Here is a 20,294-nt window from a genome sequence, read left to right on the forward strand (position 1 = left end):
TTTTAAACTGAAAGAGGGTAGATTTAGACTAGATCTAAGGAAGAAAATTTTCACAATGAGAGTGATGAAATACTGGAATCATTCAACATCAGGCTGGACGGGGCTCTGAGCAACCTGATCTAGTTGAAGATGTTCCTGCTCACTGCAGGGGGTTGGACTAGATGACCTTTAAAAGTCCCTTCCAACCCAAATGACTCTATGTTTCTATAAACAGTTACTCCCTTCCAACTCATTTTTTATAAGAAATGTAAAATAACTTTTATTTGCACTGTAGAAAAGTATTTCCAGAGTTATTTTCTTTGAGTGAAACATCACTCCAGGTATCTTAATGCATTCCTGACTAGGAACTCAAAAATCATGCAACGTAAGATAATTTGTCTGAATCAAGCCATTATCACAGTCATCCTGTGTCCTTTTTGCTATATTGGAGCTTTTGACTGCTGGGGAAATGTCTGCAAAGCCTTTTTACCCAGACTTTTTGAAAGGGAAAATGTGAAGCTCTTTTTGTTTAGGAATGCTTTATATTTGGGAGTTGTTGATTTTGGGATATATCTTTCTTTGATAGACTTTTAGTCCTAATTGTGTTTTATGATGTTAAAACTGTCTGTTAATATCTGTAGTCATGTATACATAGCAGTCCATAACTCACCTGTTCTTTTAAAATATAAACAAACAGCTATTCTAGGCATGCAAAATCTACCTTTAAAAGAGGGAGCAGTCTGAAATGAAAGTCCCTATTCTCCTAAATGCTTGTACTTGCATTATATGTGTACACTACTTTTTCACTTGTAAAGCTTTTTAAATAGTATGTGAGTTTGCCACATGTGTATTTAAATCAACAGAGAGCATCAAACCACATGATGTTACCTAGGAAGGAAAGTTAGTCAGGTTCAGACAGAATATCTTCTATTTTCCACATTTATGCCAGTGTTCGTTAATGGAGTGAACTTATTCTGAGAGATTGTGAATTGGAAGACAGTGCTTATCTAAAATTTGTTGTGAAATAACCACATTTTGTGCCTCATCAACATTGATGAGATTTGTGATCCATATGTTGAACACATTAGTTGCAAAAACTGTCTGCCACGCAAAAGTCAGTTCATGCAGTTTTCCTTCAAGTGGCTTCCACCACTAACTTCATTTCCAGAAGAAAAGCCAAAGCTCTGAATCTTGGTATTCTGAGATTCCTGACCATACTTAACCATAAAATAGACATAGACAGTTTGCTTTTTTCTTCACAGAGCTCCACTAGTGTGAGGTGTCACACCCTGAAGACCCTTTGATAGTCCATTTTTGCATTAAGATGTTTAGATTATAAAATATGGGGGTTTTTAAGGTCTGTGAAAATCAAGGAGCCCTAGAATTACTTATTAAAACATTTGGAAAAGAAAGATGAGCTCCTCTATCTGGTAAATAAATTCATACGAAGATCTACTTTACTTGTTTGGATGAAACCACTTGGTTTCCTACAAAAATAAGGGCTGAATAGTTACTAAAAAAAAGTTTCTGGCGTTGAGCAATGTAGCAGCCTTGATCTGTGCTTTAAAACTTCTACTGGTAACAGTTCTTTTTGGTCAAAGCCTATATGCATGCATGGAGCAGCAGCATAATGTCACCAAAAAGTTATGCTTTTTGACAAAGGCAAACACAAAAGTTGCAAACGTGCACTTCAGAAACAAGGAAGTAATTTTAAACCATTCCTGAAGCTAAATTTTACTACTTATTTAAATGTACTCAGTTCTGGTCTCTGATAAACCTATTAGTAATTTTCTAGCCTAAAATAAAAACAGTTTTTGAGAAGGCTAGGTTGGAATTTTCAGAGACACATCTAGGAGCTATTTAGCAAAATAAAAATATATGCATATACTTTTTAAAAATTAAAAAGAGATACCATGTCATCAGCTATAATTGATAATTCTCTTTTGGAATTAAAGTGCTAGAGACTTTCCTTGACGTTCAGTAATAGGAAGAATATTTTCTTAATACTCTTAAAATACAATAAGAGTGGGATTAAAATTAAAAAATATATTTACAAAGAAATATTCAATAGACCAAAAATATGATTTACCCAAGACATAAGTAGAAGAGCAGGGAAAGAGCTACTCCTTCCCATTTTGTAGAGATCATTAAACTGTTCCTGCTCTCCAGGGAAACAGTGACTAGAACATATAATGCTTGTCACTACTGGCATTGTGATCTGAAAATCATAGTTTGCAAACCAGCAATTTCCTCTGTATCAGACTTGGTGTTTGGCTATATGTTTAACACAGCCATTTATAGGCACATTTGTAAGGAAGGCGCACCATCTTTTTGCTTGCCTGTAGCTTGATGATTTCGTAAAGAACCGGTATAAAGATTAACCTAAATAGTTAGTGATACACACAATATTTTTTCTGAAGTAGGTAGAATACGTTGCAACATTTTAGGTATTCTTTTATTATTTTTTTCTTCTAGGTTTATTCACACAACTAAACATCTCTCATTAGAAAGATTTCATAAAATATAAGATAGTTCCAGTGAGAAATGTGTGAAGCTCTTACACATCCATGAAATTTTGGGGAGGGAATGTAATTTCTCCATAGCAAAAGAAAACAGTATAAAATCAGCAAATGAACAGATTATATATATGTTTTGTAGGTCACCTCCCTTTGTCATACAAGGGTCTGGCTGAAGAGTTTCTCACCCTCAGTAAGAAATGTTAGTAATTTCTGACATAACATCTCTCAAGGGCCTGATATTGCCTAATGCTAAATATAATTAGCAGGTATTGTCTTCCTGAGAATTTCAGCTGAAACAGTTTCAGGAGAGGAGAGAACTACCAAAATAAAGGCTCAAGAACCTCAAGGTTGAATACTGGTATATTCATGGTCTGTAATAAATTGATAGAGCAATCAATTGAAACTTCTATGTGAACATGAATGCTTGGGTAGGGGTATATGGCTTATTTTACTAAAACAGTTAATATGTTTTATGTATTACTTCCTTTTTTCAGATGCTCCAACATTTGTGTCAAATCAAACCATGTATTACTCCTGGGAAGGCAATCCCATCAATATAAGCTGTGAAGTGCTAGCAAATCCATCTGCCTCAGTTCAGTGGAGAAGAGGAAGATTAGTTCTACCGGTAAAAAATACAACACATCTGAAGACATACAGTACAGGAAGAAAGCTGATTCTAGAGGTAAGGTGTAAAATGGAAATGAACGGGGTGACATTAATTAATTTCTTCCTCACTTTGGCACCATTGAAAGTACTACAGAGTGCACTTAAGGATAAGACTTACAATTTAGTAAGTAAAGCTCTTTTTAAATGAAAAACATTCTTTTCATAGGTGACCCTTCTGAGGGGAACAGAGGGCCCAATATGCCGACTAGACCCAACCCACAGGGAAGGCTGTTGCCTCCCTGGGGCCCGGGTGAGAGATGTCACCAGGAAACTCCCTGGTCTGGTTTGGCCAACTGATTACTATCCGCCGTTGGTTATGCAGGTTGGCAGTGACAAGGTTGCACAAAGAAGTCCAAAAGCAATTAAAAGGGACTTCAGAGTGCTGGGGCGATTGGTTGAAGGATCAGGAGCACAGGTAGTGTTTTCCTCAATCCCTTCAGTGGCAGGGACAACCACTAAAAGGAAAACAAACCTGATTGATTAAGACGTGGCTCAGAGGCTGCTGCCATCAAGAGAATTTTGGGGTTTTTGACCATGGGGAGGTTTACATGGCACAAGGCCTGCTGGCAGCAGGTAGAGTTCAGCTATCTCCAAGGGGGAAAAGTATTCTCACTCAAGAGTTGGCAGGCCTCATTGAGAGGGCTTTAAACTAGGTTCAAAAGGGGAAGGGGATAAAACCAGGCTCACGAGAGATGAACCTAGGGGTGACGTGATGTTGGTGGTGAAATTGATAGCCCAGTTCAAGTGTATCTATACCAATGTACACAGCATGGGCAGCAAACATGAGGAGCTGGAAGCCATTGTGCAGCAGGACAGCTACGACTTAGTTGCCATCACAGAAACATGGTGGGATGACTGTCATGACTGGAGTGCTGCAACAGATGGATATAAGCTCTTCAGAAAGGATAGGCATGGAAGGAGAGGCGGTGGGGTGACTCTGTATGTTAGGGAGTGTTTCAATTTTATAGAGCTCAATGATTGTGATGACAATGTCAAGTGCTTATGGGTAAGGATGAGGGTGAAGGCCAACAACACAGATATCCTGCTGGGAGTCCATTATGGACCACCCAACCAGGACAAAGAGGCAGACAAAGCATTGTACAAGTGGCTGGCAGAAGTCTCGCAATCGCTAGCCCTTGTTCTTGTAGGGGACTTCAATTTACTGGACATCTGCTGGAAGTATAACACACCAGAGAGGAAACAATCTAGGAGGTTCTTGGAGTGTGTGGAAGAGAACTTCCTGACACAGCTGCTAAGTGAGCCCACCAGGGGAGGTGCCCTGCTTGACCTGCTGTTTACAAACAGAGAAGGACTGATGGGAGATGTGGTGGTCGGAGGCCGTCTTGGGCTTAGCGACCACAACATGATAGAATTCTCAATTCTTGGTGAACTAAGGAGGGGGATCAGCAAAACTGCTACCATGGACCTCTGGAGGGCAGACTTCAGCCTGTTCAGGTCACTGGTTGAGAGAGTCCCTTGGGAGACAGTCCTAAAGGGCAAAAGGGTCCAGGAAGGCTGGACAGTCTTTGAGAAAGAAATCTTAAAGATGCAGGAGCAGGTGGTCCCCATGTGCCGCAAGAGGAGCTGACGGGGAAGATGACGGGCCTGGCTGAACAGGGAGCTTTTGCTGGGACTCAGGAAAAAAAGGAGAGTTTACCACATTTGGAAGAAGGGGAAGTCATCTCAAGAAGAGTACAGCGACCTTGTAGGTCATGCAGAGAGGAAATCAGAAAGGCAAAAGCCCAGCTAGAGCTCAATCTGGCCACGGTTGTAAAAGATAACAAAAAAATGTTTTCACAAATACATTAACAAGAAAAAGAGAGCCAAGGAGAATCTCCATCCTTTACTGGATGTGGGGGGAAACAATGTCACCAACGATGAGGAAAAGGCTGAGGTACCTAATGCCTTCTTTGCCTCAGCCTTTAATAGCCAGACCAGGTATCCACAGGGTATTCAGCCCCCTGATCCTGGTTAACAGGGGAGGTCCCAGATGACTGGAGCCTTGCCAATGTGATGCCAATCTAGAAGAAGGGACGGAATGAGGATCCTGAGATCTACAGGCCTGTCAGCCTCAGTGCCAGGGAAGATCATGGAGCGGTTCATCTTGAGGGCACTTACAGGGCATGTGCAGAACAACCAAGGGATCAGGCCCAGCCAGCATGGGTTCATGAAAGGCAGGTCCTGCTTGACCAACCTGATCTCCAGTCTGGATTAATGGGCTGAGGTCAAAGGTACGAGGTTTAATAAGGCCAAGTGTCGGGTACTGCACTTGGGTCACAACAGCCCCATGCAATGCTACAGGCTTGGGGAAGACTGACTGGAAAGTTGCCCAGTAGAAAAGGACCTGGGGGTGCTGGTTGACAGCCAGCTGAACATGAGCCAACAGTGTGCCCAGGTGGCCAAGAAGGCCAACAGCACCCTGGCCTGTATCAGAAATAGTGTGGCCAGCAGGAGTAGGGAAGAGATTGTGCCCCTGTACTCAGCACTGGTGAGGTAGCACCTCGAATCGTGTGTTCAGTTTTGGGCCCCTCACTGCAGGAAGGACGTTGAGTTGCTGGAGCGTGTCCAGAGGAGGGCAATAAAGCTGGTGAGGGATCTGGAGAACAAATGTTAGGAGCAGCCCAGGGAATTGGGAGTCTTTAGTCTGGAGAAGAGGAGGCTGAGCCCCATATCTGAAAGGGGGTTGTGGTGAGGTGGGTGTTGGTCTCTTCTCCCAACTAACTAGCGATAGGATGAGAGGAAATGGCCTCAAGTTCCACCACGGGAGGTTTAGATTGGATATTAGGAAAAATTTCTTTACTGAATGCATGGTCAGGCATTGGAGCAGGCTGCCCAGGGAGGTGGTAGAGTCACCACCACTGGAGGTGTTCAAAAAACATGTAGATGTGGCACTTTGGGACATGGTTTAGTGGGCATGGTGATGTTGGGTTGACAGTTGGACTTGCTGACCTTACAGGTCTGTTCCAACCTTAATCATTCTATGATTCTATTCTATGATTCTATAAAACTATTTATGAACTTATTTATCTCCACATTTCTTGTGAGCAGTTTGAAAAAAAACCTCATTTGCATGGCTCGTGCTAAGTTTTCTATTTGCAGTGAACAAAAATGTAACTTGTATTTCTTGCAAGTAAATAAATATATAATTTAATATAAAACTAACCCATCAGGTTAATGCTAAAAATTAAAGTGACTACCTGGTCAAGCTTGGTATATATGAAAGATTTGTGTGTCTTCAGTGAAGAACAAAGCAGAAAGGTAAATAAAAATAAAATGCAATTAGGTTTGATAACAACTGTTTTCTCATGGAGGCTTTGGACAAATAAGAACTTCTGTTATCTAAAAGGTACATGGAAGAACAGAACCTGAGAAAGACAGAAGACAAAGAGTGGACCTTAATTATCTGTTTACTTTATTAATTTAACTAAACAGTGAACTACTTGGCAATAGCGTATAGCAAATCATGGTCCTTAATTAATCTCTTCACAACAACGTGTAACTAGTATCTCCAGCGCTGGTCTCACCTGTTACAGGGATGACATACTGTCTTCCTCCACAGGTGTGGAAGTTACTCTTCTCCATTTCTGTCTATAATCAGGCTTATATCTGAGCATAAGCTTCTCAGTTGCTGTTGCCAGCTGAAACCAGGACAGTTGCCATGGGAAAAAAGGTTGAGAAGCTATAGAGCTAATCAGAATGCGAGACCTACTTCAGATCCTAAGCAAGAGGTGTACAGTGTACTGAAAAAAACCCATGTGTTTTTCCTAAAGTCCAGACAGGTAACCTCATTTCTTGTAGTACAGGTTATATATGTCAAGGGACAGACTCTCACTGTTGTTTGAAGTTCATCTTTAGTTATTTTTCTTCCTATTTTACGTAAAACTTAAAATATGCTTTACAGTGTGTGGTTCTCTGAGTGCTCTTCTGTTTTTCTGTCACCTGAAACAGTTGGTCAGGCAAGCTGGATTTCAATAAGGCATTAGCTCCCCGTGGTATCTATTTGTTCTGTCTTAGAACCTTACCACCTGACTTTACAGTTGAGCCACATGCCTTACATCTTATTCCCTCCTCCCTCCAAATGTCTGGTTTATTGTGAATCCTGCAAAACAACAAGAAGTAAAATATTATTCTCGCATCATATATAGGAATTAGCAACTTTCAGTCCTTTCCTTACATATTTCAGTCAAAATATCAGTTTATGCAAATAGTGTCTGAAAAAAATATGAAGTTTTTTAGATTTTTTTCTTGCTTAAAAGTGAAATTTTAAAGATAAACAATGTCACTGTTTTCCACTATTTGATTTCATCTTTTGAAATTGTGAAGGGGAGGTTTAACATGAAAAAGGGTGTATTTTGATCTCTATTTGGAGAAAATACTAGACAGGCTGAAGCAAGAACACATCTGCATATTGGTTAAGGAGGACAGTTTTGCGTTTCTGATTTTTTAAAAAAAAATATTTAATTAGAAACTAATATTTACAAACTGTATTCATTTTAAAGATTGCTCCCACATCTGACAGTGATTTTGGACGGTATAACTGTACAGCCACAAACAGAATAGGAACAAGATATCAGGAGTATACACTTGGTCAAGCTGGTAAGTTAAAAAGTTGGGGTTTTTTATTTAAATATTTTTTCTATTTTAATCAAAATTAACTTCAGACATACTTTTCTTTGTTTATTTTATTGCAATGGAATGTTTGCAGTCACTTTTAATTCTGTAAAAGTTGAGTTGCAATATAAAGTGAAGTAAACCAGTTCCCTCAGAATATGAATCTAATTTTGGATTTAATTTTAAATCCTTCTGAAATCTGAAAAAACGGAGTTAGTCTAACTTTTTTTCCTTTGACCTTATTACATCCTACGTTTATAACAGTGTATTTTCATTACTTCAGTGGAGAGACATGTATGGCAGGCAGTAAAAATAAGAAAGAATTAGGAAAACATTTTTTCCTTTTTCTCCATGGTATTTTATTGATAGACCAAGGATGAGAAAAGACTGAAATAGTTCAGCAAAGAATTTCTATCTTGATCTGCATGTTTAGTTATTTAAAAGCAGAATTTGACCCAGAGCACTAGATTGAATTAATTTAAACTCTGAGATGTTCAACAACCAATTGTTACAGAACTTCTGAATATTTTTAGGTCCATCTGTTGTTGTTTAGGCAAATATAAAAATATGACTGTATGTTTGTTCTTTGGCAGAAATAACTATTAACTGAGAGTAAATGAGTTTCTTAGCATTTCTTTCAATTATATTTCCTTGTCATATGGAATAATGCTTGTTCAGCAGCCTTTGAGGTCTCCCAACATTTGGATCTACATACTTAGATGATGCAAAATGTTCCAGCTTTAATGATGTCTAGGGAGTTATAGTGCAGTTTACAGTAACAAAAGTACAGCTATACTGAAAGCTACGCACCCCTTGTGATACATTGTTATGGGCCATTTTCATCATGTAACTTTCAGGTCATACAATACTGCCAGACTGGCTGATACATATTGAAGGGGACAGGTAGAAATAAAGTCTGGTATATGTCTTTTTTTTTAGAAGAGGACTTGTGTATTTTTAATTATCCTGAATTTCAGCTGTAACCTTTGTTGTTGGGGTTTTTTTCTTTTTAAATAAGAAAATAAACTCTTTGGAGACCTACTAGGAGGACCTTTGGAGGTGCGTTGCTGAAATGTCCACATCCAGTCATAGGGAGGCTCTCTCACCTGGCCTGGTGTTTTAATTTTTATACTTTTGCTCAATAGGGTAATTATTTTCTTTTGGTGTCTCAGGAGTTATAAAAAACAGTTGTTTATTAAGAAATTGCTTGGAAGTTGTACACAGCATTGAAAGTTTTTCCCATTACCTCTAAAGGACTAGCACACGCTTGTACCATGAATACTGTACTATTTTTTTTTCTTTGAATAGTGGTCAAAAGATCTGAGCTTCCTAAAATAGGAAAATGTGGGAGTTTTATTGAGAAAAGAGCAGATTTCTATGTGGCAAAATTTTACATCATCCAGAAGATCCATTCCTCTTCATTTTACAACTTTTTTGGGGTATTAGCTGTGTTGCAAATCTGATCTTCTTCTGATAGCTACATGCAACTAATGAGAAATATATTACCTCTTCCTTTTACGTGTAACTATCCTTAGTCCCATCTAAGTCCTTATGTCACGCAATACATTCTTTACTTTCTACCTTGGAAAACTTTTCTCGGTGTAAGGACTCACACAATCTAATCCATACTGAAAATAATTTTATTTTTTGTGAAAAGAAATTCCAGAAGAGAACAGTCTCTAGAATCTTCAGGCATGTTCATAATCATTTATCTGGTTCATCCTATTTATTTCAGTGGAATTACTTGAACAGTGAGTTTCTGTAATAGGTCTAAAATTATGACTGTAGCAGCTCATCAGTACTACACATGGCATTAAATATGAAAAATTAATATTCCCTGTGACGTTCAAAATTGAGGTAGTAATAGAAAAGCTCTAAGCTTTAAGGAAAAACACAATCAATTTCTATACCAACTATTCTGTCTCTATTTAAGAGATTCAAGACTTGTAGGAAGTTAGCATTGATTTGAATAGGTAAACTGTATCTATTATGTGTGTATTACTTTTGCCATCATTTAATTTAGGAAGTAGATTTAGCCCTTTAAAAAGCTCAGGACTTTTTTTTCTAAATATTCATGACTGGCATAGGATTTGCAGAGTTACATTAAATTCATCAAACAAAAGGACTGCGCGTAACCCTCTGATTTTAGTCAATCTGTTTCTCTTCAGTAGCATGTCTTCTCTTCGGAGCAACACGTGCATCTCTTGATTTGACAGCAGCAGTGGTTCTGCCTGTCCTGCTGGGCTAGGTGTTACACTTTTCTCTGGAGTATCATCTCTAAGATTTGTTACATGCGAGGCTTCACTGGCGGGGAAAAGCAGCAAAGTAAAATGTGAGAGCTGCTAGAATAATTTCTAAATTCCTCTCAAAAACAGAGGACTTGCCACTAGAAGTCTTTCTTTTAAAGCCATGAAGATAAATGGTGGGAAAGGGAAGGAAAAATCCCACTTGCATCCCTCTGCTGTCTTATCTCTCAGGACAGAAAAAGATAAGAAAATAGAACAATTATGCCAATGAAAACATAGGAACTCAAGTTGTGGTTATTGCTGTGCACTGTTTTTTCATAAAGGTATGTATACATATGAAAGCATCTCAGCAGATATTCTGTATCTGCTGATTTTTCTCTTAGATTTGCAAAACAGTATCCCATCATCCCATGCATGATACTGCATGATGATTATTTTAGCTATGTATTTCTATCCTGCTTTTATAAATAATTAATTAGATTTTAATACAAAGTAATTCTCATTATTAATTGAAAAAGAACATGGTATTTTCATTATACATTGTATTTCAGCAAATTCTCACATGAGAGCCCCTGAAAACGCAAGTGAGAGCAAATACCTCCATACAAGCTGTAATCCTGTTTTGGATTTTTAATACAACTAATATCAGAGATGTTACTGATGCCAGTTTTTGAAACAACTTACTATTCTCCACTTTTGCAACAGTTTGCTTAACATTTTTCAGGCAATTCTTCAGAAAACTTGATGAACACTTAAAAAAAGTATTGAAGTTATAAACACAAAGAGGAAAATCAGGGTATATTTGGTGAATATGTAATGAATACAGAATTATGGTAAGTTATTATGTAAATCATGAACTGTAGACGGACATTGTATATAATTATATGAAATGCAGAAAACAGAACAAATGAAGAATTTGAAGTAATAATAATGAACAGGTATCCTTAACATAAGGCATTTGTAGGGTAGTATTTATGTGGGGCTGGAAACACTGGGTTTGGGTGTGTCAGGGCTCCATTATGCTAGGCACTACTTACAGTAGTGTAATGCATCATATTCAGTATCGTGGAAGATTGATATTTTTAACATTTGCACCTAAATAGACTTTTGGGGAAAAAAAAAACCCAACAGCAAATAACAGATGTAGTTCACTGTTACAAGGTTTGCACTTAAACTGGCATAAGCTAGAAGTGAAAACCAGGGAGATGGAGGATAAAACCAAAATAATAATTACAGGTATAAAATGTCAAATGCAGCTTCTTCCTGGTTTTACTACCTCTGTTGCTTTACTTTGGTAGATTAGGAAGCCCTAATGATTGATACTTTCCATATTAAAGCCTATAAAATTTTTTCATGCATTTCAATACAGCCTGGATTCCCTTCTGATTTTGATTTTAAATACTAATACTAGGGCATAGCACACTTTTGCAGTGGCTCTGTCAGAGAAAAATAGGTATTATTTCTAGCTGGGAGACAATATTAAGCAAAGTATGCTGCTAGGGTAAATTTTACAAATAATGATCATTTTACTGAATAGTTTTCTCTTAAAATTCTGCAGGAATGACTTGTTGCTTCATGGTGTATTCCATTTTTCCGCTTTGCTGGTTTTCAGCAGAATCAAACTAGCCTTTTTTTTTAAAGTTACAGTTAGTTAAAAAGTGATCATACTGTCACAATTCCATTATCTTTATTCCTGTTGCCCTCCTTAAGAAATTATTCTTATTGATGATAGAAAAATATTTATTTCAGAATTTAGATGCCATTTGCTACTATACCATTTTTTATGACAGAAAAATTATATCTGTTCACTAAAATTATACAGAGCTACTGAGTCAGCCTGAATTCCAGACACTTTCATTTAAACCTTTCAAAACAGTAACTGCAGACTATTTAAGGTTTCACACTGAAAGCTACTGGCCATTACTGGTAAATGCTGAGAAACTTCAGCACTTATTGACTTGTGGTGATCAGCTCTTAAAAATACCACATGGTTGACAACCTCCTTTTTCATTGCTTAAGCATTTAAATTGCGGTGTGAGTAACATGTAGAATGCAAAAAAGAGCCATGGTCTTTTTCATTTCTTTCCACTTCAAATTAATTACTTCACGTCACAACCACAACTTTTATTTTAGTAGTCTCCTTATACTCTGTTTTTTCTCTACGACAGGCGTAGGCTTTGGCAAGCCAGGTGAGCTTGGCAGATTGTCCAATGGCTTTCAGAGCCTGAGGTGAGCACAGATATTCCTAGATTTGCCCAGGTCTCTTTTAGCCATAGTTTATGTGGAATATCAGTATGCAGGGAGATATTATTAACTAGCAAAGCATTTTTCCTTTCTCTTGAGATCTCTGTATCATTATTTCAAATGTTTTTGTATAGATAAATAGAAAATCATATGGCGATCAGTAGTCTAGGACTATGTTGTTGGAATAGATAATTTATTATCTTAAAATGGTAAATGCTAAGGTTGTGACACAGAGAGCTAACTCGATTTTTCAAGTAACTTTTTTCTTTAAATATTAATGTATATTTTGCACATAGCAGTGTACAGCTTGACTGAATCCAGAGCCCCTAAAAAGTAAACCATGATTCACCTCTAAGGCTCTCATGGCATTACTCATCCCAGACTTCCTTTTCCCCTTCTTTCTCCTATTCTGGGATGGTAAAGGGGTTAAAAGTTCAGGTAAATATTCTGCCTCAATCTTTTTTTTTTCAATCTTCGCACCTAGAAGGATACTTTATTTTTGATGAAAGTTGAGATTCTGGTCTCACCACATCACGCCTGGAACTGCAGCTTAGCACAGAGACTTGCAGTGACTAAGTTAACAGGATCAACTGCTGGCAGAAACCATACTAATAGCCGGTGAACATAGTTTATAAATTAGCTACATCAATACAACTCTGATGATGGATTTCAAACTTAATGTTCTTCAAAACATATTGACAGGAGACAGAAGACAAGAGCTAACTGGAGGATAAATCTCTGACCTTACTACTTACTTTCACACCATCACTTCCTTTTCTCCATTTACATCAGGACTGCTAAAGTCTCAGAATGAAAATTATTTTATTCCATAAAATTATAAAAAAAAAAGCTTGGAAAGAAAATCCCCAATGATAAATTGTGGTCATTTATTGAACAGGTTGGGTAATAATAGTAATAGACTTGAAAGAGCATTTACATATCGGTGGAGATAAGTATGTACTCATAATTCTGTGTGTACTTCTCTATCAGCTGCAATAATGTTTTTGGAACCAAACCAATACTACTTAATTTAGGCCAATGTTTCACAAAGTTCATTTGTGCTAACTAGCTTTGTGTGCTGAGTAAAAAACATGTAAAGTGCAATTTTGCACTTATGATTGGGGGAATTTTTTTTTTACTATTTTTAAGAAATTCTTTAACATCATACATGAATACAGTCACATACTGAACAGAGGAATAGACACTATGGCAAGAAGAAGAAGTTGACTAAAAGTCTGATACTTGTTTTTTTAATGACTCATTTTAATTTGAAGGCTGAACTTTTGGTAGATTATCCCTTGTTTTGACAGAAGTATAACGACAACAAAGATAGCAGTGGGACTTCTAAGAAAGTATACCCGAATCTGTGCTATCGCTAAGTGACCTTTACATCATAGAAAACAAATCCCATACTATGTTGGATTTTTCCCACCCCTCTCAGAACAGTCATTTGAGCTAGGCAGAGAAAGAATCTGTACAGAGAATGGTACTTAAGGTACTGTCACTAGTGGGGGGGGGGGGGGGCAGGAATTCCCTTCAGCTGTAATGACAATCTGCAGGAGAGGGGACACAAGCTAATCCTCATCCTCCTCTGATGTTGGGATCAGAGCAAGCAAGCAACTCACATAACTAATTTTTCCATGTGATCACAGAAAAAATCTGTACAGGTTTTTGAACATATTTTCTTTTTTCTAAAAAAACCCCAACTTTTTGATCAATTTAGAAAAAGATTCAAAACCCAGGTCTGTGTTCTCCTGGATGCATAGAACACTGGTTACATTTGGTCATGTTCTGTCATACCATCAATCTTTAATTCCTTTCTGCAGAGTAATACAGCTTCACTAAGGCGGCTGACAATATCCTGCAAAATCCTATATCCTGGTGAAATGAATGTTTCCTCGAATAAGAAAGGATTTGAAGGTTTGAATCCTTCAAGCCAAGATTTGCATTCTACTCAAATCTTTAACGTCATGGATTCATGTAGTTGTGTAGTGAAAGATATTAAAATCATTCGTCTTTGTAAATAAATCCATGCTGGTTTTAACCCAATGAGCACCAAGCATTCGAAGTTTCAGGAAACCTATATTCACAAATGCTAAGTGTAAGAATTCACAGAGGTTTGATATTAAGATATCCAACTCTGAAAACTGTTAGAAAATTTTTCTGGAAAAATTGAGGTGCCTGGCTATTAAAAGTTTGTACAAATCAGCCCCTTTAGAGCAGCTTTGGCAGGTGTCCTTTTCCTGAGAATTCAGGGGTGAATATGTCCTTAAATCCATTCTTTAATATTTTGTAGTAATTTTTGCTCATCTGCATTCAAGTACCAATACTGAGTGAAGCTCAGGTTGATTCTCTTTTTATTCCAACTGTCTGACAGCCCTTCAACAAAGACTACATTTTATGTCAATGGTTCAGTATCCACTAAGGAAATGATAGGCTCTGGCTCAAATTCTTGCATGTCCCTATAAAACTATCTTAGAGACAAAAGCAATGTGAGATCTGTAAGCAAATATGTAAATAATTGTCCAATGTATCAGAAGAGAAATTTTGGATGGTGTTTCAAATCCCCGGTCTCTGGTCCACAGAACTAAAATTCTTCCTAGTATTTTCAATATAATTTTTTCTAATTATAATTTGATTAAATACTTTAAAATGTACAATAATTAATTTGTCTTCTATGTGTTAGTTCTGTCATACAGTGTAAAAGTAATATAATGTTTCTATTTTTAAAGGTGTGCTGACCCTAAGGTTTATTTTTTGCTTTTGTTTCTTATCTAACATCTCAACACCTACAGACACCAGCTTTATTTTCATAGTTCTTTTCTACTTTGAATGATATGCACTTGCTTTTTATTTCAAAGCAAATGTTTCTTCCAACCAATTGCACAAATTATTTCTTAAACTGAAAAGAGAATAGAAACCTTCCATTAATGTTCCTTGCTAGTAGCTTGTGTCGTGGTTTAGCCCCAGCCAGCAACTCAGCACCACGCAGCCACTCGCTCACTCTCCCACAGTGGGATGGAGGAGAGAATTGGAAACTGTCTTTATCTCAAACCATGAGTTTTCTCACATTTACCCTTCCGATTCTCTCCCCTGTCCCACTGTGGGGGAGTCAGCGAGCGGCTGCATGGTGCTTAGTTGCCCGCTGGCGTTAAACCACGACAGCCTGGAATCCAGTCTTTCAAAAAACGAAAAAAAGGATTCATATTTTCTGCTGTATTCTGGAGTTTCACAAAAACGGCCAAATTATTTCTACACTTTTTTGTCATAATCTTATTTAGAAGAATTCAGACTCTTAATGATCTATTTAGCCATAACTCTTCCTCATGTTAAATTTGGTTTAAAGTTTGTTATTCTCTTTTACATAATTATACAGTAAACAAACTAATCTCTTACATTTGCCTATGACGACATTAGCTATTAAAAAGATCGTATTATAAAAGAAATACAGAAATGGAAAATGTTTTTGCATAACTTTAGCATACAAGAAAGTAAATGTGGTTTTCTTACAGCTCTGTATTAGAATGGTTGTTTATCTAACACAAACATTATTACATCAAATTCAAATTTTTTTTCCCCCTTCAAGATGTAAAGGAGACTTTTTGGAGTAGATTATCAACTGTTTAGGTCTGTCTAGTTGCTGCTGATTGTTAAATTGATGCTTGTACTTTTTTAGATGTGCCATCAAATCCTTATGGAGTACGAGTGATAGAGCTGTCACAAACCACTGCCAAAGTTTCGTTCAATAAGCCAGATTCACATGGAGGTGTGCCCATTCATCATTACCAAGTGGATGTAAAAGAGATAGCCTCAGAAACCTGGAAAATAGTTCGCTCCCATGGAGTTCAAAGTACGTATACAAAAAATAAATGAAAGTGTTTTAACTGAAAACCATGTCGAGGAAAAAGAATGCAAGTATATGTTAACTGATTCTTTGTTTCGACAATAGTCCAGTAGCTGTATCTTCAGTTAATGTTAATGAAGTCAGACCTCTTTACACCAATTAGAAATCTTACTGTAATCTTGTAAAAGTCAACCATTACTTTTTAGTTTTAAAAAAGTTTGATGAACAAATTTACAATTATTTTGCATTTTTCACTGTGCAGTCAAGTAGATATGAAGGATATTTTTGAAGCTATGAATTTCAAAGAGAGTAGAAATCACAGAGGAGTTAGTTTGAGAATGTGCATTATGTACGCAGTTAACTTAAAAAATTTATGTAAGCTATTACGTGATATTTGATCATGGGCATTAATTACTGATTTTGAGCTACTGTTTCATGTCTGTTTCAAAAGCATATATATATAAAGTATTGTTCAACAAACATAAAATGCATTTGTTAGGTATTATGTCTATTATCTATCTGCTGTGTTAGTGGTGTTGCTACAAATGGGGCCTGTTCCTTGCCAGATCTATGCCACCTTTGCACTTCTCCAAAGGCAGAAAAGAGTATAAGCCTCTCCAAACAGACAAGAGTTCTTTAAATACATCCTGAGGTGGGGTGTTCGTACACAGTAATGTTAATGAAATACATTCAACAGATCAGTAATCCCTTGCATCCGTATTTACCCTTTGGTATTTTTAACAGGTAGCGCAAGTTAAAGCAGCCCCTACAGTCTTCTGATTATACAACAGGAGGTGAATAGTTGTGCAGCTGTCAGCACAGTGATGGCAGAAAAAATGTAGCAAATGATCTAATGTGTATTATCTCTTTCCCTTTCACATCCCATAATCCACACACAAAAATTCTGCATTAAACAAAGCATGTTCCGAATTACAGAATTATTTCAAGGAAACGTACAATGAAGATGTAATTAACATATATTCAAAGAAACTTATAATGACTTTTTATCTTTTGTTTTTCTTAACCAAACATAGAAACTGTGTGTACAGAGGTAATACTGTAGATCATAGTAGCGATCATTTTAGTCCAGTATAGCTTATATTTCTTTCAGTAGCAGAAGATCTAAAGAAGACAATGTGTTTCCTCTAGTTGCAGGTCATACACATTAATGGACATTAGAGTACCTCTTCTTTTCATGGTTTTTTTTCATGTTTCAGATGAAGTTTGAGACATTTTTTTCTAATAGCTACTTCCTTCAATGAATTGGCAGTAAATTTCTGTGATCAGAACTACAGTATACCAAATACTAAAACCTGAAGTGACCAGTCTGTGTAGTAGGGTGCAATGTACTCAGATGAGAATAAACCCAGAGACTAGAGTGCAGTTAGACAGATGCTTAATTTAAATGTAAAGCCAGAACAAAAAAAAGTACTCGGTGTTAACTTTGTAGAACAGTGTATTTACCCTACTCCCCATAAAACTTTCTTTCCTAATATTTCTCTTAATGTGAAGTTTATGAAAAGATTAATTGATTACATTAGGAAAGATGTATAACTTGATAGACCCTTGTTGTTATTCGACTTGACTGGAGCTGTCGTCTTCAAAACTTCACACTTCAATGTTGAAACATTCTTTCAGCATTACATGTTTTTAAGTTGTCCTATACAGCTCATTTTGGAGAGTTCTGTATAACATGAATTGATCTTCTTGAAATTATTTTAGTACCATATCTGTTTGAATTGTATGGTAATTTATTCTGGAAAAAAAAAGTAGAGTGACAGGTACAAAGACGTGCAGTCCTTATGAACACAATACTACCGTGAAGTAGATTGTGAGTATTTAGGATCTCTGCTGCCATCCCTACTAAAATTGATTATACAGCTTCTTTGAGAAAAAGGCTGTATTAGTTCCTACATGCTGTCATGTTATTTCCCCGTGTTTTCCTTTGGTGCAATTTGCCTTATTTTTTTCAGTTTATTCTACTTTCTTGCTTGGAAGTTTTCAGGGGATTTACCTACATGTATTTTTCTTCTCATTTCATTATCCCCCAACTGTAACGCTGAGAAAGTTTGCTGGAAAAAAAAGAAAGGTCACATTGGTTTTGGACATCTTAAAGATACCTCTTAATAGCATGTATCATCAGAGACTACTCCAAGTGATCACAAAAACTAATAAATATGAAAACAACATGAAACATTATCTTGGTCTACAAGTAGATGTACTTACTAAATAGATAGATATTGAGAAGATAAACTTTACTCAGAGGACAGTGGACAATATTAAAAATTAATTCTAGATCCATAATTAATTCATGCTGGTTTCTGAAATCTCTATTTATATACCCCTGCATAGAAAGATCAAGATTGTCTATCCCATAATTCTCTGAATTTATCTCTGAACTGATTTAGAAATAAAAAAACTACTTCAGAATTTCAAATATTTGCTAAGCAGAAGGCATCTTCACAGAATCACAGAATCACAGAATCACTAAGGTTGGAAAGGACCTTCAAGATCATCAAGTCCAACCATCAATCCAGTGCCACCATGTTCCCTAAACCAAGTCTTGTTGGTGCTACACTATATAATTTGATAGGGAAATCAAAAGGGACCTAGTTGCATTTATCATAAGTTCTTTCAGATATTCTATAAGGAGTTAAAAACTTGTTCTATTTGTGAGGTACTATATGGCCAAGCCAGAAAAACAAGATGTGTTGCCAAAACACAGACTGAACAGCCCAGAGCAGAAAAAGTCTTCTCAGATGGAGATGTCAAAAATCAGTATTAGTGTCCTTTTTTAAATGAAAATACTGCTAAATGTAACTGGAATCTTTCTGAAAAAGTCAACCGTTGCTTGTTTTCTGAGCATTCAGAAGTTTTCAGCCAATATTCTAGAACATCTGTTTAAACCTCTCTCCGTTTATGTTTTAGCCTCCTTACAGTGGCATGGTAGGAAAACGTGGAGATACCCTCTTCTAAATCCCAATTTTCAGTTCCTGAAAGAATTTTTCAAGAAGCTTTTCTTAGTGTGAAGGTTTTTCTTTCTTTCTTTTATTCCTTCTTTATTCTTTTTGAGACATTTATGATACTTTAAGTCTTTTGAATGATAAAAAAAAATTACATGTTTTTGAGACAGTTTCTCATTGTTCTTAGGTAACTAAGGACCACTTTCCTACCATGCCTCAACACCTTCTTAGCTGAGTGAGGAGGATGTTTAGGCTACACAGAGTCAGTATTCTGTGCTATGATTTGTAGTTGTGTCATCATAATTTCCATACTTCGTCAATATTCCTTAATGGAAACAAAATCACTTTGTTCATCTGTTCACATTTGAGGGACAGGTTTATGGCTAAGATTCAGATATAAATGCTGTTTACACAGGAACAGTTAACTGCTTGCACATCACAAGTAATGATGCATACATAATGCATGAGTCATGATTTTTTCCCAGCAGCCAGTGATAAACTATGCTGAGATTTTACAGGATGTCTTTTGATCAGACCGATTTAACTCAGGAGTGATAAAACACCAGTGCAGCCCTTTGTTGCCACAATGTAGGTAATGTGTAAATTCCAAGACTAACTTTTAATGGAAAGAGGCAGAAAAAAATGGATGCAGGAGGAAGGTGTGCCTGGAAGACTATTAGCCCTCCAAGGCTAAGCTGGTTCTTCCAGTCCCTCATTACTATGACCAGAAGGAATAGTGTAGTTATCTTCATACAGTCAAAGAAAACAGCCATAAATGCATAAGATGAATGAAAACTGTATTTTTAAGTGAAACAAGCATTGTGGAAACGTGCCTACAGAAGTTAGTATATAAATAAAGCATTAATAAATCATATAATCATTGAATAGTTTGGGTTGGAAGGCACCTTTAAAGGTCACCTAGTCCAACCCTCCTGCAGTGAGCAGGGACACCTTCCACTAGATCAGGTTGCTCAGAGCCCTGTACAACCTGACCTTGAATTTTTCCAGGGATGAGGCATCTACCACCACTCTGGGCAACCTGTGCCAGTGTTTCACCACCCTCATCGTCAAAAATTTCTTCCTTATGTCCAACCTAAATCTACCCTCTTTCAGCTTAAAACCATTACCCCTTGTCCTATTGCTACAGGCCTTGCCAAAAAGTTTGTCCCCATCATTCTTATAAGCCCCCTTTATAGTATTGAAAGGCTGCCATAAGGTCTCC

The 20,294-nt window shown here is 36.9% G+C and overlaps 1 protein-coding gene across 3 annotated transcripts in view; it reads left to right on the forward strand.

Moving 5' to 3' along the window:
- Positions 1–20,294, forward strand: part of NCAM2 (neural cell adhesion molecule 2) — a gene marked incomplete at its 3' end in the record, with an annotated part of 311,617 nt that overhangs the window by 216,372 nt on the left and 74,951 nt on the right. For all 3 annotated transcript variants that reach the window (XM_081997216.1, XM_081997218.1, XM_081997217.1), the window contains 3 exons: positions 2,993–3,180; positions 7,664–7,760; positions 15,942–16,115. In XM_081997216.1, coding sequence (XP_081853342.1) covers positions 2,993–3,180; positions 7,664–7,760; positions 15,942–16,115 — 459 coding nt within the window. The remainder of the gene's footprint in view (positions 1–2,992; positions 3,181–7,663; positions 7,761–15,941; positions 16,116–20,294) is intronic.

The sequence above is a fragment of the Phaethon aethereus genome, assembly GCF_964289735.1.
Source record: "Phaethon aethereus genome assembly, chromosome: 1".
NCBI lineage: Eukaryota > Metazoa > Chordata > Aves > Phaethontiformes > Phaethontidae > Phaethon > Phaethon aethereus.